Source organism: Gopherus flavomarginatus, chromosome 2 (genome assembly GCF_025201925.1).
Source record: "Gopherus flavomarginatus isolate rGopFla2 chromosome 2, rGopFla2.mat.asm, whole genome shotgun sequence".
Taxonomy (NCBI): Eukaryota; Metazoa; Chordata; order Testudines; family Testudinidae; genus Gopherus; species Gopherus flavomarginatus.
Window position 1 is genome coordinate 222358035 of NC_066618.1, and position 24128 is coordinate 222382162.

Here is a 24128-nt window from a genome sequence, read left to right on the forward strand (position 1 = left end):
CCAAAGCAGTTGCAGTCCCTCCCAGTTTGGTATCATCTGCAAACTTAATAAGCGTACTTTCTATGCCAATATCTAAGTCGTTGATGAAGATATTGAACAGAGCCAGTCCCAAAACAGACCTCTGCGGAGTGCCACTTGTTATACCTTTCCAGCAGGATTGGGAACCATTAATAACTACTCTCTGAGTACATTTATCCAGCCAGTTATGCACTCACCTTATAGTAGTTATATTTGCCTAGCTTATTGATAAGAATATCATGCGAGACCGTATCAATGCAGACGGTCCAGTTCTATCCCATGACCAAGGGGGAACTGAGGGGCTGGGGCCACTATTCCAAATGATAGCCTGCCCTATTGAACTGATTATGGTTTGGGACTCCCCAACAGGCTTTAACTACTTGCTAACTCATGTAAACATTACAACTGCTCTGTCTTCACTAGGCTTTTACCTCAAGTTAACCAACTCTAGCTAGCTAACCAGAATTAAGAACACCCTTTTTATTTTCATGCATACCCATATTTTACCCTTATTACATTATTTCAGCCATTTTTATGGGAAGCTCTAGCACTCTTATGATTTGGAGCAAAACATGATTTTTGACAAGGATGTGCTGTTTGCTATCCCCAGGAAAATCTGGCCAAGTTATAAGCCTGAATATCACAGTTCACCCATGCTCATTAGAGGTGTGTTAGAGTTTGGCAGCTAATTTCTCCAAAGATTCGATCAGCAATGAACATGCTCCACCCTCACAGATCTTCTTTGTGGTGACTAGTCTGTGCACTCATCATCCTCCCAGAATGAATGAGCAGGCTCAGTGTCTGGGCAGCAGGAGCTAAGCAGGACACTGCAATTGTTTCCTGGGGGCCAGACCCCAGAACTGAGACCAGAGACACTCCTGCAAATCACTGTGAAACCCACTGGTAAAATCTAGATCTCATCCCTCTCTACTGGCTAGTCCATATAGAACTGTTTCTCTCAATGACCAGCCCATGGACCTCCGTGACACAGTTAAGGAAGGCAGCAAGCTGGTCAAAAAAAAGTTGAGGAACACTAATACAGAGGAAGACAAACTACTAGCTACTGCTATTTGATACTTCGTTGCTCAAGAGAGACAGGCCTGTGCTGTAGGGCTAAAGGTTCCAGCCCTGTCGATGATTCTTGAGGGCATCAATATGGTTAAAATGTTGCATTTGATGTTTTCCTTAAGGTTTCCCAATCCTGCAGTCCTGACTATATGAAATCTCAACTTTCATTTAAAAAAAACATTAAGCCTTCATGGTTAGAGAAGAGTTTAAAATTGTGTCCCGAGTGCACACTGAAAACCAGATGCAAAAAACAAAACAAAAAATTGGGCCTCCTGATTTTTTTTTTTTCAGGCCAGACTCATTTTTGAGCTCTTGGTGATAGCAATACTATGGTTCCCAGGATTAAATCAGGATACAACTTCCTATGCATTTAAAATAGCAAACTTAAAAAAACCCAAAACACCATATATTAAGGCTGCAAAGTCTATATATGGGGTAATAACACCTCGAATTTCATTCTGCAGGCCCAATAAATTTAACCAAGAAAGCCACTTTCATTGCCCTTAACGATACCCAAATTGAGGCTTGGACTTTGATGGAGACAATGGCCAATACCCTGGTCTAGGTCATTATGAGGCAAACCTTAAGTTGTTAAACAGACAGATCCTAGTTATGTATAGATATCTACACCTCTATCTCGATATAATGCTGTCCTTGGGAGCCAAAAAAATCTTACTACGTTATAGGTGAAACCATGTTATATTGAACTTGCTTTGATCCACCGGAGTGCGCAGCCCCACCCCTCCGAGCACTGCTTTGCCGCGTTATATCCAAATTTGTGTTATATCGGGTGGCGTTATATCAAGGTAGTGGTGTATACACAACTAGGATCCATCACTTACTCCAGAACTTTTTCAACCAAATCTCACAGAATAAAGTAGCAGCTAAGGAGTCTGTCCTTGGGAGAAGACTCAACAAGGAGGTGGTGGCAATATTTGGCACGTCTTCCTACTCCTTCATCCCCACCCTTCAGAGGTCTGTCAAAATGACCAAACTATATTACCTTGTGCAAAGCTGTTAGCTATTGTGTATTGGCAGATTACTCACACCATGGGAGAGGAATGATCAACCCTGGGCTTGGGGAAGTAATGGTCTATGGGAGAATGGTCTTTCTAGAATGTTTTCCTATAAAGGAGACTGATGACACTCAGGGACTATACTAAATTTGAAACACAGAATAAATACTGCCCTGCCATTTTTGGAGGCCTTACGTTATGAAACTGCCCAGGATTTTTACACTTAACAAACACCTGTATTCATATAACTGAAACCCTGGATTAAAGACTACCATTTAAACTTGCACCAACGATGGACAAGATACACTAACAATTGAGTAAACATCACAGAGACTCTCTTACTGCTGCTCATATCTCCTCCTCGTCCCCCTACTCCATTGTAGTGATCAGATGTACCTGCAATTCTATTGCCACTCAGCCACCCAAGCTCATGCTGGGACAAGGCATAGTTCCGGTCTGGTGGGAATGGTCAGTCTCCTGAATTTTATAGCGTGTCATTTGGTGCATGATAGCAAGGCAGGCACAGGAGAATTTGACAGAAAAGCCACCTTTCAGAGAACTCTAAATACGTGTATACTGAGCAGATCAGTGCTAAAATCGGGGGAAATTAGCAAGGTTTTGCATTTGGGGCATTTTTGGCTCTGTCTCATGAGACTTCAGCCATTCAAGTAAATACAAAGGAACCTGAACACGTGGCATGCTGTGTCTCATACACAGAAGAGAACTCTAGTCCACAGGAAATTGGCATAACCAGCAAGAACAGTTAAAATCTTCAGCCACTGATTGGATGTGCTAAGTTGAGCAGCATGGAGCAAGCCCAACCATTAGGAATTTGAGGCTCAGAAAAACAATGTAGAATACAAAAATGTTGGAAGTGATGCCCTTTTAAAAAGTAATGACTTGGACCAATTCATTCTGATTAAGATCTATTGCCATCCACAAACACTCAGCTAAAAGCAATTTTGTGTTTTTCTGATTGCGAAAATATCCCAGCATTACTGTATTTTCATAAATTCCTTACAAATAAGTTCAAACAGTACCATTCATACTGCCAACATCAGGGCTATAAAGTGCCACACACATTTAATCTGTGACACACACATTTAAACACAACCCTGTCACATCTGTGCAGTGAGCTATATTGCAAGCGAGTTGCAATTGTGGCTCATGGCCAAAAGAAGTCACTATAGTGCCAGCTGAGTAAGCAGCCTCTGCCTTGTGGCCTCCTTCCCCTCCCCTCCTTCACAGAGAGTCCAGGGGAGAGTAGCCTGGAAGGGTTTAACAAAGCAGTGACAGAAAATTATTGGGATCCCAAACTGGTCCCAGGCTCTCCCCTCCCTAGCCAGCATCAAGATAGCTTATCAGATACTTACATCCACCAGCCTCTGAAATCCTCCAACAGAGCCCTTCCACAGCTACCTCCCAGATACCCCTCTCCCCAACTACTCTCCATCAAATCCCTCTTTCACAATTTCCCCCCACTCCCAGCTGTCCCTGTCTTCTCCCTCAAGGTATCCCTCGGGGCAGAGTCACAAAACTCCACCAGTAACTCGCCAGCCTTAACAACCTTCTGTTGCCCTCTCCCCTAGCCCAATACTTCTGCTTGTCACTCAGATACATAATCTTGCCTCACCTTAGGCTCTGATCTCTCTCTAGGACATGACTTTCACATTATGTTTAACTCTTGCTAATTCTTTCTGCAGGGGAGGGATAGCTCAGTGGTTTGAGCATTGGCCTCCTAAACGCAGAGTTATGAGCTCAATCCTTCAGGGGGCCATTTAGGGATGGGATGGGGGGGGAATTGAGGATTGGTCCTGCTTTGAGCAGGGGGTTGGACTAGACCTCCTGAGGTCCCTTCCAACCCTGATATTCTATGATTCTATGATAAGACTTGAGAAATAAGACTTAAGATATGCCATCCATCCAGCTAAAATCCCTATCCAGGGTCTCATTTCACACCTCAATCACAGCAACACTCTGTTCTCTGGCCTGGACAAGTGCAATCTTGTCCCAAGGATATCTATTCAATGCTTCTGCAAATATAATTCTCCTTGCATGTTGCTTTGTTCATGTCACCTCTCCACTGGCTCCCCTTTTCTCTATCACATCCAACAGCTGCTTGTCTTCACTTTTAAAGCTCTACACAACTTATCCCCACTCCATGTATCATATCTCATTCACTATCAAGGTCAACTAGTCGGACCATGCTGCCAACCATCCATTTGCTAAATTTTCAAATAAGAACCTTCATGTTTCTCCCATGCTCCCTCTCATGCTCGCAGGGTACTTCCCATAAACATGTGCAAAACCACCTCATTATCCTCCTTCAGATCCCTCTTTGAAAAAACCTTCCTCTTGCCATGATACACTAACAAAACCTTGACAACGGTTAGACTGCTAGTGTACTCAGACCACTATCACTGACAATACTGTCTCTTGTTTCCTTGTACTCCATTTGTCTATAATCTTCTGTTGTCTCTTATTATATACCCCCTACCCCGATATAACGCTGTTCTTGGAAGCCAAAAAATCTTATCGCATTATAAGTGAAACCACGTTATATTGAACTTGCTTTGATCCACCAGAGTGAGAGCCCCATCCCCACCGGAGCGCTGCTTTACCGCGTTATATCCGAATTCGTGTTATTTCAGGTCACGTTATATCAGGGTAGAGGTGTACTTGGATTGTAAACTTTCAGGGGCAGGGACTGTCGGTGAACCACCTAGCACAATGGGGTCCTGCTCCATGACTAGAATTCCTAGGTGGTACAGTTATAAGTAAGTTCTCCCCCAGACAGCTCCTATCCAGCACCCACCTACAGCCTTCACCAATCACTCATCTTTATGCACCCCCAGATCCCATCCTTAGCATGGTTTGTGGCAGAGTGTGTTGACAATAAGACGAAGTTTATGATCATATGGTAAATATTTAAGCTAGTTCACGTAACGTCACATGGATCTGCACAAAACTTAGTGGCAATGCAGAATCTGTATCTTGTGCAGTTTTGAACTCATTTTCCTTTCTAGCGTACCTGGGATAGTAGCATTAGTTTGCCAAAATTTCTAAAAAGCAACAATTAAAGTGCACGCGCTTGTCTTCCATGAATGCTCATCTATACATTGAGCACTGACTAAACATTAACTTAATTTTTACTTATTATAGCAGAATAAAGGATATCTAAGATTGTAAATACAATTAGATGCTTGTGTTTTACCTGCTGTGAATGACAAGTAAATGGTACAAAATTCTGTTCCAAAATATGCACTGCAAGCCCTGCATTATTTGATTGGGAAATATTTTATTGAGAGAGTCTTAATAGTTTAAGTCTTATGAGTAAGTAATTTAAACCTACAAAAATGCCATTGAACTGGACCAGTTTGCTATAGATGAAAGCCAAGCCTACCCACATTCCTAAGAGAATAAAAATTTTTTTAAAATGTATCAGCATGTTTTCACAGAGAAAACTCAATTTTCTCTGTAACAGTTCAGTGGAAAATATTAAAATGCAGAGAAACTGTCTAACCCTTATTTCAAGATAAGGATGAGCATCTTGTTTTGTCTGTGTTCAGATGCAATCAAAGATGATCAACTAAATTAGCGAACACTAAGAGAAAGTGCTACTTCAGGATCAGGTGATACAGATTAAGCTGGGTGTTATCTGCTGGGAGGAGAAAATTACTAACTGGTATTATAATATGTAAGTAAAGAAAAAAAGCAAAAGGTGCTTTATGAGTATCTCCACTGGTGATCATATGAAAGCACAAAAGAACAAACTCTATGTCTACCAGTGCTCTCATCTTGAAGTTTAAAGTCACATTTACAGTGACTTCTATAGAATGTGCTGTCTTTCAACTACATACAAAGTCAAACAAATCTTTTTTTATAAACACATGTAAATATTAACTGCTCTATGAAGTCTCAGTATGAACTGTTACTGGTTTTGACACAAAGATACTCTAAAGCTTTGGAACAGTGTTCAATCTTGTTTCTACTGAAGTCATCATCAAGACCTCCACCAACTTCAATAGGAGCAAATTAGGCTTGTCTATGGTCAATTTGACTGAAGGCATCAGATACACTCTTAGCTCAGTAAAATCAGACACAGAACAGGTCAGATATACTGTGAATTTAAAGCAAGATTAAACCAATGTTACACACACACAATCACAAGCAATATCCGTGAAATCTCAACTTGGGGAAGTGTCAGATATACAAGCTAGTAAAAAAAATGTAAGAAGGCACAACTGTTCAAAAATTTAGGTATAGTGGTCACATTTGAAGCATAAGTCTATGCTGAAAAGTGATTCTGAAGATAGACATTACCTTCTCTGTATTGCACCTAACATAGCAAGCCCCAGTCATCATCTAGACAATACCATATTGTAAATACATAAAACTAGCAGCTTTAACTCAACAGACAAACTCTCCATTTGCATTCAGAGTCAGAGGGCTACTTCAGTCACAGTTCCTCCGCCCATCCCCCACTCCACTCTCCCCTCTGCTATAAGCATTCAATGACTATGAAAGAATATGGATTCTTCCAAATATACCTACACAACCCCACTGAAAACAAGAAGTTGCACAGGTATGCCTGACTGTGAAGTCTTTATTATTAGTGATTATGCACAAGACAAAAAACACAGATTGACTTTTTGGTGATAGGTGGGATTTGTAGGACTGGCAATTAGGGAAAAGATCTACTTGCAACACAACAAGCATATCTGGAATTCACTGAGATACTCGTGGAACCCCTCCTCCCCTCACCCCCACATACTTTTTACAACATGTGCGAGCAGAATAAATGTTAAAAATCATCAACAAATTTAATAGTTATTTTTATTATTTCTATTACAGTAACATCTAGAGGCCACAACAGATTAGGGTCTCCCTATCCTAGGTACTGAACTGCTTATGATCTAAACAGAAAAAAAAAAAAGGTAGGAAGGGAAAGAGGTGAAGTGAATTGCTCAGTGCCAGGGCCAAAAATAGAATCTAGGTCTCCAGATTATCCATGACTCTATCCATTGGATCATGCTCCTATATTGTCTATGTCCATATTGTTTATTACATCTATGTACACTGAGGAAGCAAAGAGAAATACTTCAGGGTACAAGAATGTGTGTTTTTAAAATATTAGCACAAACATGAAGTGCAAAAGATCATTGTATGCCACATACGGAGGTATTTCTTGGGCAATAAAGGTTTTGATTGGGTCATATGCACAAAACAGGTATTTAACACTGAAATAATACTGACAAAGTATTAAGTTGTATCAATTTACATACCTGCTCATTTCCAAAGACAACGTCTGCAAATGTGTAATTTTCTAAAGGACAGAAAGAGAGGAAGTGTCACTTCATCTGCATGCAAAGTCACAACATGAGCACTTAAGTTTCACGGAAGTTACAAACGCTTTTGAAAATCCCACCCAAACCCAATGTCCAATAAAGTTAAGTGAACCTACCTCCAGAGTTTTTGCATCTTACTGCTTTGAAGCATAGCTTTCCTCTCTCTCTACTGGCAAGCTTATAATCTGAAAGAAAGATGTTGAAAAAAATTGTATTTCCCATTGACCTAGATACTTATATGGTCTCCACTACCGTAGCACCTGAGGACTTCCCAAAACCAGTCTTTGCAATCTGTAAGCCTGATGCATATAGGAGACTAAGTATTTAGAAACTGCTCATGAACCAATATTGTACAAGTTACTTGTCTCAAAAACTTACTATAATAGAATTTACTTAACCTGGATTCTGTATCTTATTTGCTAACATATACAAGGAATCCATCTTGCTATAATTATCTGGTATACAGATAATATGAGTCAGTGAATGAAAGACTCCCATTTGCACCTCCAATTATTTCTAACTTGGAGTAGAACGTGTTGGAATAGAGAAAGAAGGAGCAGGTATGGGAAAGGAAACAATTACAGCATAGTAGATCTGACTGGTCTGGCCATCAATTCTAGTGCAACAGGAAGCCCAGGTGCTTGGAAATAGAAAACCGAATAACCAGATAAGTTTCAGAGTAGCAGCCGTGTTAGTCTGTATCTGCAAAAAGAACAAGAGTACTTGCAGAGACGAAAATTTATTTGAGCATAAGCTTTCCTGGGCTAAAACCCACTTCATTAGATGCATGCAGTGGAAAATACTGTCCACATATCTATTCAGGGGACATCACCATAGGATCTAAATCACATCAGCCCCACTTTCAGAGGCTCGTTCACCTGCACATCTACCAATGTGATGTATGTCATCATGTGCCAGCAATACCCCTCTGTCATGTACATTGGCTAAATCGGACAGTCTCTACATAAAAGAATAAATGGACACAAATCAGACGTCAAGAATTATAACATTCAAAAAACAGTTGGAGAACACTTCAATCTCCCTGGTCACTCGATTACAGATCTAAAAGTCACAATACCACAACAACAAAAACTTCAAAAACAGACTCCAAAGAGACTGCTGAGTTGGAATTAATTTGCAAATTGGACACTAATAAATTAGGCTTGAATAAAGACTGGCAGTGGGTGGCTTATTAGACAAAGTAAAACTATTTCTCCAGGTTTATTTCCCCCCCCCTCCCCCCACGGTTCCTCACACCTTCTTGTCAACTGCTGGAAATGGGCCATTTTGATTACCACTTCCTCCTCTGCTGGTAATAGCTCATCTTAACTGATCCTTCTCCTTATAGTGTGCATGGTAATACCCATTGTTTCATGTTGTGTGTGTGTGTACGCACACACACACCCCTTCCTACTGTATTTTCCGCTTCATGCATCCGATGAAGTGAATTTTAGCCTACGAAAGCTTAATCTCAAATAAATTTGTTAGTCTGTAAGGTGCCACAAGTACTCCTGTTCTTTCTGCGACTAAATTAAGTATCATTCTACCACTATAAAAATAAACAGATGTAACATAACAAAGGAATCAAGGCAGACGGAAATTAGCAGAAACTGAGAAATGAACTCCACCAGTCAACCAATCCAAAGAGTTGGGTTGAACTCTCATTATACAGATGGATTTCTAGTTTATTGGTAGAGCAGAAATGTCTCTTAATGATAATGACAAATTAGTTTCTGAAATGGTAAAAAACAGAATTACAAGAAATTTATTAAAAGAAGACAAAAGAGAAAATATAAGTAGATTTAAACAGTATAATTTGATGCTTCCTTGCATAAGATTAACTGTTCTTTGCCAAACAGAACAGTGACTAACTCATACTTGATACAAATACAAACCTTTGTCTTCAAAGCGATTTACAGCTTTCTGTAACTTCCAGTGTTTGCTGTTACTTGATACTTGTACTATATGAAATTCTTTAACACCAGCTTCACTCTAAATAAAAAGAGAAAGTTAATTGTGCCAATCTAAACCAACTGACAAAAGGAGCAAATTTTTATTCTATAAATGAAGAACCCTATTTCAAAATCTAGGAGATTTGGCATCTTTAGGAAAGCCCCAATCCATATTATTAGTAATACAGGTACACCTCTACCCAGATATAACACTGTCCTCGGGAGCCAAAAAAATCTTACTGCATTATAGGTGAAATCATATTATATCAAACTTGCTTTGATCCGTCGGAGTGCACAGCCCCGCGCCCCCCCCCCCCACCCCAAGCAGTGCTTTACCACGTTATATCAGAATTTGTATTATACTGGGTCGCGTTATATCAGGGTAGAGGTGTATATCCAGAGGCCACAACAGATTGGAGTCCCTTTGTCCTAGGCATTGTACAAAGACAACAAGAAAGTTCTTGCCCTGAAGAGCCTTTACATTAAATAATCAGTCAAGAGAAAGGATGGAAGAGAAACAGAGGCATGGAGAGGAAGTTTAACACAGCAGGACAGCAGCAGAGTTTGAACAGAACCAAGGCCTTCTAATTCTCAGTCCAGTTTTCTACCCATTAGGACACTTTGACTCTATCCATATCACTGTCTAAAATTACTTAGGTAAATATGCCAAATCAGGTGGGCCAGAAGGACAAAACCTATGTTTTAAATCAACTTTAAGACTTAATGTTGCCTAATAACTCCTGTTTTTCTTAACATTTCCAAGAATGATAAAAACATTCTGCACAATTCAGTTACATCTAAAACACTAATTAAAAATGTTTTATTTGAAGCTATGGAAGCCTACAGATGTCAGAATTCCTGCCTTACACATGCCCTCAGCAACACAATGTGCCTGTGCATATCAAATATTGCAGGGGTACTCAAACTGGGGGTCGGGACACCTCAGGGATTCACGAGGCTATTACATGGGGCAATGCAACCTGTCAGCCTCCACCCCAAGCCCCACTTTGCCTCCAGCATTTATAATGGTGTTAAATATATAAAAAAAGTGTTTTTAATTTATAAGGGGGGGAGTCGCACTCAGAGGCTTGCTATGTGAAAGGGGTCACCAGTACAAAAGTTTGAGAACCACTGAAATATTGGCTTAGTTCAGTGATTCAACTAGCACCCAACTGTTTAAAAATTCATCAGTAGGGAGTCAGTTATATTATTCTGCAGTTTAGTGCAGACACTGTAGCTTCACCTTGCTGGAGCATGGAAACTCTTAAATATGCATAATTCCACTATAGGCTATGCCAATAATTTCTAGTGAAATGGAATGGTCTAGTGGTCTGAACTCAGAAATGGCAGTGAGGAGCCTGGTTTCTAGTTGTACCCAACAAACTCCTTAAAAGCCTTTAGACAAGTCATTTAACCTTTCTGCCTCACTTTATCAGTATAAAAATCTCTCTCTCCTTCAAAGGAATGTTGTGATGTTTAATCTGTTTTTTAAAGTTACCTAACAGTATCAATTTCTAGTGCTACCCAAATATAACTACAAATTAAGAAATATTCAAGTTACAATATTAATAGGTTTAATGAGTCGAAGGTAATAGTGAAAAGCTCACTAAATTTAGCATTACATGTGGAATTCCCTCCCACAGCCAGGTTAGAGAACTACTGAACATTTTTCTTCGCTCTTGTCTTCCAGCACGCTTTGCTGTGGCAGCCTATCATAGGCTACACTGGTGATAACACATTACCAGAAAAACTCTGTCAGATTACACAGTTGGCCTCAAAGTAATAAGCCTCTCCTCCGCCCCATTGTTAGAATTTAAACACTATACTGAATATTAGTTTACAATAGTTTATATCTTGGTGGTAGTACATCTTTTAAAAAACAAAGCAAAAAAGGCACTTATTGATTCCTAAAAATCAGGATTTCACAATGAATAGAATGCAACCCGCAATTGGTTCATACCCTGGGTTGTACTCAGCTGGTTGAGGGGGAATAAAGCAGCAAAATACTGGAAGCCCTAGGACCCAGTAAGAGTACAGAGCAAACTAGCAGCTACCCCACACGCCTTCCACCTGCTGCCCCCCTCCCTCTTTATAACTAATACCAGCACAGCATCAGAAACGGTGTTCCAGTGAACAAGAGTTAAACGCTATGTGGTCAGTGAGAAGCACACTTACAAGTGCCCATATAACAGACCTACTATGACAGAGCCTCACACAAAAAAAAGTCCGATATTTCTTATGACCCAATTTCTAAACCTTGGCTTGTAACAAGAAAGTACATTTGGGGTTTTGGGAGTAGTGTGAAAAGATTGCAAACCAGCGCTACAGATCATGCCAAGCTACTGTACCAGCAGCACCCATTACTTCAATTACGGGGACCTACCAGATTGAGAGTTTGGCTAGTAGGTGTAAGCAAGAGTCAAAGACTCAGATTCCAAGTTCACAATGTTGAACTGAATCATTTTTTCATTTGCAGCTAGCAACAAAACTTGTGTGATAGAATGAAAGGCTTAGATATGCAATTCAGAGCTGGTTATCCATGCTTGCAACTGATGGGCATCAAGAATGCTTCAAATGCAACTTACAATGTACACCCTTTCAAGTCAAATAAAAACTGACACCTATCACAGTTCCTAAAGCATATTTGGGGGGAGGGAGGAATTACAGTGGAACTTGTCTACACTGAACTTTGATTTAGTGAAATTCCACTTGTAGTTGAAGAGTCCTAAATTGTTTCAATGCATTTTATTGAGCAAGTTTCACTTAGAACTTCATGTTTATAATAAATCTGTTTTGCAAAATAGTTTGTCTTAATTAGCACGCTAAAGAGAAACTTGTCTATCAGCAGACCAAGCATATGCTATCCAGACATGCAGCCATGAGAGTAAACCTTGGTAAAAGAGTATAAAGACAAAATAAAATCCCCTTTTCTAAACAAACTTACAGTATTGATATTTTCCACATCCACAAACACCAGCATATTGTCCCCTTTGCCTTCATCCTCAAGGGCATTACTTCTACAGACAGTAGCTCGAACATTCAAAGATCGGCTGGTACAAATAACTGCAGTGTGTCTTAATACTCTATGACTAGAAAGAAAGCATCAGGTTCTAAATTGCAATACTGGTTTATCAGAGAAATTCTCATTAACAATTATGCTTTTACATTTAAAAGCAGGTGTAATCAGGCCATAAATTTGTTTCCAGCTCCCGCTGAGAAGACATTCTTTGCTATATAGCATCTCCCACACCAAGATAAAAGATGCAGCAAGTTGACACATCTTTGTAGTCTCTGAAAACCTATACTACTGATTAGGCTCAAGGTTCTGGAGAATGTAAATACAAGAGCTATAACACTGACACAGGTTCAGATCTAGCCAGATGTGGGGGTGGGGGAGGAGTTTATAACTGCTGGTCAAAATTTTAAGTGTTAATCTAGTGCAGGAGTAGGCAACCTATGGCACACATGCCAAAGGCGGCACACAAGCTGATTTTCAGTGGCACTCACACTGCCCAGGTCCTGGTCACTGGTCTGGGGGGTGCTGCATTTTAATTTAATTTTAAATGAAGCTTCTTAAACATTTTAAAAACCTTATTTACTTTACATACAACAATAGTTTAGTTATATATTATAGACTTATAGAAAGAGACCTTCTAAAAATGTTAAAATGTATTGCTGGCACGCGAAACCTTATTAGAGTAAATAAACGAAGACTCAGCACACCACTTCTGAAAGGTTGCCGACCCCTGATCTAGTGAGTACTTCAGTGCTGATAAACAAAATACGTTAATTTCTTTAGTGCCCAAAGTTCCCATATATCAGTCTGTATTTTGAAAAGTACAACTTTCAATTAGCTATAGTCACACACATATGCTGAATATGCGACCACTTTAAAGTGTGGTTTTAGTCCAAAAAGACTACAAATGGCACCACACATTCAAAAACATCTGATACCTGTGCGCATCCAGAATCTTAAACTGCTTACTCCAGCAAAAAAAAAAAAAAGGCTTATTTTTAACCCTGTTAGCAGTGAAAGAGCAAGTCAACTATTGTGAGCTTTATATTTTTCTAGCTAACAAGTACTTAACAAAAAGATACAACTTGACCAATTTTCTGAAGGTCAGCAGATCTGCCTGTATTCTGCAATACACCAGAAAGTGAGTTCTGTAGACCTTTCACTGAGACTCTCTGCACTCTGAAGATGACAGGAGGCCTGTGAAATTCACAGAGCACAAGTATAATATGCTCATAGCAAAGTCAATCAATATTTGATGGTATGTATCCAGTTACAGTATATGCTCTGTGGACACAACCCACTTAAGCCTGTAGGATGGGTAACTTATAGGAAGCTAAACGACAAAGTTCTTCAGTCCAGTTTACAGAACTCACTTCTATTAGACTTGAGAGAGACGAGGTGGGAGAGGCAATCTCTTTTATTAGACCAACTTCTGTTGGTGAGACAGACAAGCTTTTGAGCTCCACAGAGCTCTTCTCCTGTTAGATTTAACAGGTAATCTGAACTGTAGCTAGGTGCTTTTTATGGACAACATCACTATAATATACAAGTAGCTCAGCCTCATTAATTCATCCTCAACATCTATTTGAGGTAGTGAAGTATTCTCACTTTACAGATGGGGAACTGTGAAAATGACTACGTAAGTTGTCCAAGGTCACATAGGAAGCATTGGTACAACTGGGAACAAAACTCAGATCTCCCAAGTCCCAGTGACTTAATCTAGGTAAAGCTAGAGGTTGAGAAGGTGCAGCAAGCCAAGAATATGAACATCCCTGCACTGATTTGAAACTGTAAGAACCAGCCAGGACATATGTTATGAAGGGGGAAAAATGAAAGGCAGAAAAAGAAGAGAGGGATTGAAAATACTGAATTCTCCACTCTGATCTATGAGCAGATAGAAATTAAAATGTTAGGTGAATGTATTGGTTCACTAGTTTCTCCTGAAGGCTCACTCCTCCATGGTCTGGACAACTGACGCTTGATGAACTGATAGGCTCTAAAGAACCACACTGTTTACAAAAGACTCAGCCCCTATCTGCTACTACTCCTCAACTGTATTAGCCAGGATAGGGACTGAACCTGAGAAGCAGTATAAGTCTCTCTGTAGAACCAGAGGAACAAGGCACAATAAGGAACGGCATGTTATGGGACCAGCTGATGCATCTTGTGCACTCTTTGGAACCTTGGGAGTGGACATTGGATTTAAATGTGCTTCACCTCTGTTACAAGGGAAAAAAGGAAGAAGGAATCTGTGGATATTTGGGAATCTGGAGCGGTAATGGAGTGGGGGGAGGCAGCCCAGAATTTTGTTGGTGGCTTCTTCTGGCGGATATCCAACGCAGGAACTCTGTATGGAAGGGATATGGTTATCAGGTAATACGGATTGGAAAAGGTTTTAAAGGAAAGCACTCCTTATCGGATCTGCAGAAGTGGGTTTGGCGCCCCTACATCTTGAACAGCAGAGAGCTGACCCCCTCCTCCCTGCACTGTACAATTTGTTTCCGTATACTCCTAGCTATTAAAAGGAAATAAAAGGTGCAGCTTAATTAATCCACATCCTTGGTCTCCTGTCATTCTTCCAGTGTGAACAATCTCTTCCTGCCTACGTCAACCTGATTAGCTGGTATTTTGTAAGTGGTAACACGAAAAAAAAATAAAAAAAATAAAAAGGAGGTATAGAAAAACATCACAAATGGTACGGCCGCCTTCTCTTCAGATGAGTGGCAAAACAAATATATTGAGTAAGAAAATGAAAAGAGACTACTGTGATTTTGTTTTTGTGAAAAGGCTATTTGTTTTTGATTATTGGTTGAAGAAATTAATAAGTTGGAACTGCTGGCCAAGTTCTGAGCTGAAAGCAAACTTCCTTGAGGCTCTGATGTGGACAGAGCTTCCCTTTTACAGTATCCAATACCAACCACTCCACACACTCTTCCCCTAGGAAAGCAAGACAACCCACTAACCAGAACTAAATATGCTTCCACGGTGAAGGGCTGACTTCACGTACATTGTCCTTTGCTAAGAATTCAGGGAGATTTCTTTCATTCATGAGTGTAGTACTTTGCACGTGTTTTGGACAGAGCAATTTTTCAATCAGTTTGACAATTTAACCAGAAAGTTAATCTAGCAAGCAGTGAGGTCAGCGTAATATATAGCCACTGATGTTTATGCTTTGCTTTACTACTACAGCAAAGTTAGACACCAATTAGACAACACTTTCATTTTTAGGGCACTTGAGTCCAGAAGTATTTAACATACCTAAATACATTTAGTGTCAAGTAGTTTACTAGGTAAAACCTAATGTAGTTTGAAAAAGCTAGTTAAAAAATCTTACCACATTTTTGAGTGTTTTTTAATACTTTCATAGTAAAACAAAAAGTTTATTTCATGAACCCCTTCTTCATCTGGTCCATGTAACCACATTGGAAGCTGGATTGAAGCCCCAGGGAGGAGGACCGAGTCAGGAAGTGGGATGTGTATCACCTCTGGCTGACTTCCTGTGCCAAGCCCAAAGTTTACAGAAGAAGCTGATGACATCAGTGCTGGGCATACAGAGGTAGAATCTGTCACAACAGTCTTATAAGCACTACAGTTTTCCGAAGCTGATGGACTCAGCGGTGTTAAAACACCAGTATTTCCACCAAAAGTAAAAAATTCTGGATGTTTTGATACAACCTTCAATGCAGTAAGAGGACACTTGCTCACATTCACAAATTCTACATATGCTTTTCTGATTTCGCCACAGAGCAGCCCTGTAGGAAAATTTATAAAGAAAACCTGCATTGGGGGGAAAAAATTTATAAGGTTAACAATTTAATAGTAACAGATTTCTGAAAATAACTTGAAGCCACCACAGTATTTATAAACTAAATTTGTCAATGTTAAATTTAACAGTAAAGGGAATCACACTGAACCCTAGTAAATGAAGGGATTTTTCTGTTTCATTTTTGCTTTCCCTGACCCCCTTTATACTCAGGAAATAAGGCCCTACTTTGGGAAATTAGGTTTTGCTACTGGATATAGGAAAAACAAAATGCTAATTTGCCAGATATATTTTTTTTCTTGCAGCTTTTACTAATAAAGTTGTCTTAACTCAAATTCTGGCAGAAGTGTCTATACTTCAACAGGGGCAGAAATTTGTGATGATACCTGTAACTCTGAGGTTTCACCTGAATTAGATACAAACTTGGTAGTTGGAAAAACTGGTACAGCTATAAAAGAATGACTTACATAAACCACTACATTCTGCCCCTTTATAAGATTGCCATTTTGGATGTTAGGTCAAAAGATCGCAATGCTATAAATAAAGTTAAACCAAAAGTAAAGAATATTATTGTTTTATAAAAGTACAGCTGAACATTTGATTATGTGCTCAAGTTATTAGCAGGGGAGAATATAAAATACCTCCAACAAGGGCATTTCCTCAGTTATAATAGGATCCAAACGTCGATCTGGTCCATATTTAATGGATGTTTTTTCTTCTTTTGTATTATTAAGTCGAGGGCCCTGAATTTCTAAGTCCTGTCGTCCTCGTACAGACATCCCATTATAGACAAACTTTCCTGAAATAACAACCAGCAGTTTGAAACCATGAAGTTACATAAACAAAATTGTCTACTTGTTTTTTTTAGCCTCAAACCCTTTCAATTTCATGGCTTTCTAAAAAAGAAGATATACTTGAAAACCATTTACTATTTTTCATTTTAAGTGTGAACATAATGATTATTAATAGTGCCCTACCAAATTCACAGCCATGAAAAACACATCATGGACCATGAAATCTGGTCTTCTGTGTACTTTTACCTTTGATAGGGAAACCCCTCGACCCCACCTTACCCAAGGCCCCAGGCTTTTTTGCTGAAAATAAAGTAAGAGTAGGCCCTTAGCTAGAAGCAAGAGTTTTAACTCCTGCTAAACTTGTTTTTCTGTACAAATGGCACGCTGAGGCAAAAAGATGTGGTCAGGGCCCCAAAAAGAGGAACTAGAATTGGATAAAGGGGAACCAGGAGATCTGTTTAGTTATAACAGCTGAGTTATAAGAAAAAGTAATAGAACGGTCAAACCGCAGACTTGACTGGCAAAGAGAATAACAGGAAAAGCCATAGATGGAAGATTGGGGTTTTGCCATACATGGAAAATTAATTGGTCAGCTTGCTTGTTATCATTATATTCCAAATAAGGCAAATAACATGTGTAACCAGCGTGCTACGTTTTGTGGTTTTAACCTTTATAAGCCTGGTAAAATTTGTAACATGTAGAGCAGCAGCCAGCCTCTTGCGTTTGGTCTATGCTGTCTCTCCCTGCATATATGCTTGTATGAAATAAAGGCGTCTCAGGCTGTCTGATCAAATCAACTGGGTGGTGGTCTTTTCCCCGACACCTTATACTATACAGATTTCACAGGGGAGATCAGCATTTCTCAAACTGGGAATCTTGATCCAAAAGGGGGTCACAGGAGGCTGCAAGGTTATTGTAGGGGGGTCACAGTATTGCCACTCTTACTTCGGTGCTGCCTTCAGAGCTAGATGGCCGGAAAGCAGCGGCTGCTGGCCAGGCACCCAGTTCTGAAAGGCAGCACCGCCAGGAGCTGTGCAGAAGTAAGGGTGGCAATGGGTATCCGAAGAGTGGTGGCTGCTGGATAAGGGCCCAGCTCTGAAGGCAGCAGTACAGAAAAATTTGGAAAGCAATATCATACCATGTTACCCCCGTACTCCTGCACTGCTGCTGGCGGTGGTGCTGCCTTCATAGCTGGGCTCCCACCTCTGAAGGGAGCACTGCCGGCAGCTGCATGGCAAGAGTAAGGGTAGCAATACCACAACCCCCCTACAATAAATCTTGTGATGCCTCCACATCCTCCTTTTGGGTTAGGACCCCTACAGTTACAACACAGTGGAATTTCATATTTAAATATCTGAAATCATGAGATTACTTTAAAATCCTGCGACTGTAAAATTCACCAAAATGGACTGTGAATTTAGTAAGGCCCTAATTATTACAGATTAAATGGCACCCTTGGAGACTAGTATTCATGAAACAGGAATTGTACTGGCAGTGCAATCTGCACCTGCATAGAAGCCATGCCTCAACTGTTTTGGAAGGACCAAAACAATACAGTTCAATTTTTAACCTAATTAATTCTTATCCTGGCAGAAATGTCAGAAAATCCAGTTAGATGGGTCTTCTGACAGTTCTTAACCAGGAACTGGGTTGAGACCAATCACACAGGCATAAAATAGCAAAATATTTTTTTTTCACTCCTAACCTTAATTGAACTTCCATATAAAGTTAGAAAACAAAATCTTTCCTGGAAGATGATTTAGAAAGAAGGAGGAAAGTTATAGACCTATTTTGAAATGAAGTTAAAAATTTTATGAAAGCAGTTCAGAACACGCCACTGTCCACCCACACTGGTCAAAGTAAAAAGGAGTGTAAAACATGATAGATGGCCACATTTAGTGAGCTCTGTTTTGAAAGACTAAAAAGTAAGAACCACTAACCCAGCTTACTCTATACAAAGTATGTATCCAAAGGAATAGCATGTTTTAGGAAAGGAAAAAGGGGTGACAATTGAAACCTTTTAAGAAGTCCTTGGCTGAAGTAATTTTTAATGTCATATCAAATCTGATTAAATTATAGCTTGACAACAAACTATGCCTGAGAAGTTCACATTTTCAAAGCAATACTGGGAAAAAAAGCTGGTGATTATAAACAGGTGGAAAAGATGAAAGCTCAAGTGGCATTGAGATAGGAGGAGACAGCTAGAAGAGAAGAAAATGGAGAGGGATTCTAGAGAAGAAGAAAGTTGCAAAGGCTAAAGAAGGCAAAACATAGTAAATGTGAATTTGTTTTGATTTAGATGTGATTTTTAAATTTTCCTGGTTTTTTTCTGAAACCTAGGATACAAATGCTGAAGGAAAAGTAGTTTAGGCAACAGAAAACCTCTACTTCCCTTCCATCCTCTTTCTATGTGCTGTTTCAGTCTGCCACTTGTGTCCACTTACTTTATCAGTCTCTCCCTCTTTCTTTAGACATGCTCCTTCCACCACCACCAGCTGCCATTGTTTACCTGGCAGACTTCAGTTCTATTCTGTGGTACAAACTAAGATTTTCTGCCATTTCTCAGGGGAATGCCATATCCTTACCTGCTTGCAATCCAATAGAAGGATCAATCCCATCTATCATCACAGTACCCTGAATAGTGCCAAGATTGTAAACGACTCCCAGAATATGTAGCTCCCCTGTTTGATGGGGAAAGAGCTTTAGTCTTGCCTGTGGAGATATGTTAAATTTTGTTGTTGTTGCTACTAAGAAAAAATCCACTTATTTTTTATATTCAATGTCCCATTTTTACAAAAATTCATAGCAACATTATATAATAATGCACTTTTAAATCAGAAAAGTGTTAATTGTAACTAACTCAATATCTACAAGATTTTTGTTTTTACATTTTTGCAGAATAGTTCATTTGCACATCAGCAGAAAATCATCAAGCACATAGGAAAAAAATCTCTTCAGAAAGAAAAATGTATAATCTGGAATTAGCCTGTTAGAGATCTTAAAAACAAAGGATAATACTGATGTACCAAGCACTGCAGTAAAAGGAAATTATTCCAAATGGAACTACTTCTGTCTGATAGAATATCTAAACTTGTCTTTCATTTCTAAGAAATAAATTGTACCTAAACATACAATATTGGATAATGCACATTCAAAGTGTAAATATAAACATTTACCTACTTACCAATTTTGTTTCTTCGCTATTAATTAAGAACTCAGCTATTACTTCAGCTCCTATCATGTCATTTCCACATCCCTAGGAAGGAAGGGAGGGAAAAAAGCAATTGGTTGAAGAGCTGTTTTTATTTCCTTATTCACAATGTTCCTCTGAACTAAATTGCTACAAATACTAGTTCCTGCAACAGTGGGTTGTTTTAGGGCACTTCAAAGAAGCAAAAGAATGCACAATTTGAAACTGTAAACAGGGACCTGTAGAAATGCGACCAGCGCCAGCAGACTCCCTTTATTACCACTTTTAAGGTAGATAGGTAATTTTTAAAGCACTGATCAACCTTCTAGGCCTAGTGAGCCACTTCATTAATGAACAGCATTCCAGAGACCAATTTTGTTGTTTATATCATGACAGTGCATGTGAGATTCATCACATATTGTGAGATGATCAGCTCTGAATATGGATTTCATTGAGAATTACAGAGGTTACATAGGCTTGTACCCCAGGCACAGCAAATAAAAAGGAGGTTTCTGAAAGAGAAAGTTAGCCAAACCACAAGTATGAAGTTGCTTCTTTCTATGGTTGGCTAGAAATAATCAGTCATTAATACTGAGGGACTACAGTATCATGTAAAAACAGTAATTAGTTGAAAGATTAAGAAAGTGGTCTAAACAACACCTTTTCACAGGAAATCAATTTGATATGACAAATGTATTAAACGTTTCAGAACAACAAACTTTATGACAGACCTCTTTCAATAAGAAGGGTCATTTTAAGAGGAAATTCTGCCAAGAGACATTATCCAAAGTGCCATTATAAGTACAGGTTATTTTAAATATCAAGGGGTTGATTATGAAGCTACTAAAATAATAATGAAAGGTATCAGAAAATACCCATGTTACATAAAAGACTACATGAAACAATTTATGTTAAAAGAAAGCCAATGAGAACTGAAAAGCTAAGCAAATTCAAATGTAACATAAGGAATCGACTGGCCACAGAGTTATATTACTTGATTATAAACATAGCAGATGTTAATTATAAATATGCAGATTAAGTGATCCTACCTAATTACACCTCTGCCCCGATATAACGCTGTCCTCAGGAGCCAAAAAAATCTTACCATGTTATAGGTGAAACTGCGTTATATTGAACTTACTTTGATCTGCCGTAGCGCACAGCTGTTCCCACCCCGGAGTGTTGCTTTACCACATTATATCAGGTCGCGTTATATTGGGGTAGAGGTGTAGTAAGAAAAAATAGGTATTGATGCAAAAGTTAAGAATGCATAAAAAGTTTCACCCTGCTGCTGTTATGCCACGCTTCAACTATCTGAGAACAGATGACTCAAGCTACTTCAAAGGGTGTGTAATTTAAATAATCTTGTTAAAATCAGAGATTAGAAATACTTTACATAATATCTGTGCTTCAAACTTTTACACTATTTACCACTGAATAGTGTAAAACCTTTAAAAGCATTTGCCAGCTTTTAACAGACACCCTCCCCCAAACCCCCCCCCCCCCAAAATTACAGCAGAAAATAACTGTAGTAACTCATGGTATTTGCTGACAAATATTGCCTTTTTAATAAAAGCAACATCTCAATATTCTGCCACAGAAGAGTACATTTAAGAATAAAATTGTTTAAATTGTAAAAAATAGTTCGGCAACAGTTAAATGTTCTTAATTACTCACCAACTCTTTTGTTGCTCCATTATGCTTTGCACTGAAATCTTTAGGTTGGAATTTCCAAAGCAATGATAAATCAGTCAACAAAAGTGGAACCTTCAATGGGTTTCTAAAGGCTACTTCCACTGTTACTGGTTCTATTAAGAAAAAGCTATTATGTACTTTACATGGACTACAAATTTCAACAAGTGATTACAGGCTATATATTCCTAATACGATCTGAAACTCAATATTCACCTCAAACAAGCCATATCACAAAAAGTAGCTTGGTTAGTTCCACGACAGCAATGGAAAACTTCCTGCAGATTACATTTAAAGACCTTTGATTTTTAAAGAATCCATATGCTATAAATTTACCTTCTACTACAGCAAGTGGAAACTTGGAGTTATCTGAATAGCTGTTCAAACAATACTGCGTCGGTTGAAAGTTTGATGGTATTATTCCTTTGTTAACCACAGCCACAACCTGTTCTTCAAGCTCCTTCCATTGGTGAGAAGATTCACAATCATATTCCTGATCAAGACTTATATGTGTGGCTGCCTGCTTTTCACCTAATAGAGAATAAATCAAAATTAAGTGGCATAAGAGAGTGGTGCACAACAGTTATAACATAAAGGGCTGTATTGGCAACTTGCCAGGGGCCCAAGGTTCCTAATCAATTTTTATATCTGATTCATTTGATATCACTTCCCAAGTGGGTCATGTGAGATACTTTACTCACGTGCACTTGTGAAGTACAATACACTCAAAATATATTCACATTTTCTCAAGCCATTTGATTTTAAAATGTAGGTGCAGATAATTTAAGAGTTGCACACAATCTTTTTTAAATACACACGCTTAAGTGTGCAAGTGGAATAAAAACTAAACTAATTTACAACAGCAAAAGTTCAGTTTATGAACTAAAAACAGACTAAAAGTCTACACTAAAATACAGAAAAAGATATTTAATTTGCATTCAGCATTTTATCTGAGAATCTCAAAACACTTCAGACATTTTACCTGAGGAGGCAGGTAAGTATTATGGCTATTTGGCACACAGATCAACAGAATCAGTTTAAGATTATGATTCCCAAAGTGTACAGTGCAGGCAGAACTCTCAACTGTTCAAAGTCTTTGCTTTTATTTTTAAAATGTGAAATCTGTTATGGTTGTGAAGAAAATCTTCACAAGTTGAAGCATGTAACCAATGCAGCAATGGTTGCTTGGGCCTGAATCAATAGCTCTGAGATTCTGACTACCCAAATCATTTTAAATGGAGCTAACTCAAATGCCAATGACAGTTAATGCCTATATAAAGAATTCTATTGGGCAATAAAACGTGTAAGAAACAAGGAAGTATTATATTATGAAGATCTCACTAATGTTTCCCAGAGTTGGTTTGGTGATGACCTAATGGGGGTGGAAGGACACAGAAGATGTAAACATTAATGTGTAGGCTTTCAATCACGAATAGCAGAGGGTGGAGAAAACGCTTTCAGAACATTTGGGACATATTCCAGTAACAAATCTGAGGGTCATCCTTGGCAAGTGTTGTACCTTCTAACCCACACCTCTTGGAAATTTACTAAAGCAAACTGGCTCTCAGAATAAAACACTCGATGCCAATCTAGACCAACATATACTCTTACTCATTATATGCATCTAAAAAATGGGCTTGTAATAAATCCTGTTACAAAGAAGATACTCTGGTTATAAAATTTTGTATAACTGAATTTTAATATTTTTAAAAGTTCAGAATGCTACATAACACCTAATCCAAAACATGATTACATTGTTAACTAAAATTTTATCATTGCTATTAACTGTCAAATATAAATATTTCTATCCTTGCTCAGTAACTTAGTACAGATCATTCAATTATTCATAAAAATCATGCTCAAGTTAACACTCCTCTACATTATTGCAAAATATAGACCTTTTTTGGATCTCCTTACATTCTCTTATTTTTCAGGCTAATTTATTCTTTAACATTACTACTATTTCACCTGAACACTACCACATAGCATATATAACGGCATCAAGACAGTTTCTTTTACACATTTCCTCAGTTAAAGTTGTTTTCATAAAGACTTTTATATGGATCCAAGCCATTTAAGAAAGAACAATCACTCATCTTTTTCAATTTGTCTCTGTGCTCTCTTTTCCTAGCCTACTTAACATAGTTCCCCCAAGGATCATAAATACACAGTACAATTTAGTCATTACTACTCTACTATAAATACATCACATTTTGTTCAGACAAAAATCACTACATAAAGCATGTTTCACTTATTTACAAAAAAGAATCA

At 38.7% G+C, this 24128-nt stretch overlaps 1 protein-coding gene across 10 annotated transcripts in view; it reads right to left on the reverse strand.

The window, feature by feature from the left end:
• TRAPPC8 (trafficking protein particle complex subunit 8) overlaps positions 1-24128 on the reverse strand; it is a 115396-nt gene that overhangs the window by 21960 nt on the left and 69308 nt on the right. For all 10 annotated transcript variants that reach the window (XM_050941915.1, XM_050941914.1, XM_050941912.1 and 7 more), the window contains 10 exons: positions 22194-22388; positions 21843-21973; positions 20160-20231; positions 19561-19687; positions 16823-16980; positions 15753-16195; positions 12347-12491; positions 9346-9442; positions 7567-7635; positions 7388-7428 (listed from right to left, as the gene is read on the reverse strand). In XM_050941915.1, the coding sequence (XP_050797872.1) occupies positions 7388-7428; positions 7567-7635; positions 9346-9442; positions 12347-12491; positions 15753-16195; positions 16823-16980; positions 19561-19687; positions 20160-20231; positions 21843-21973; positions 22194-22388 (1478 nt within the window). The remainder of the gene's footprint in view (positions 1-7387; positions 7429-7566; positions 7636-9345; positions 9443-12346; positions 12492-15752; positions 16196-16822; positions 16981-19560; positions 19688-20159; positions 20232-21842; positions 21974-22193; positions 22389-24128) is intronic.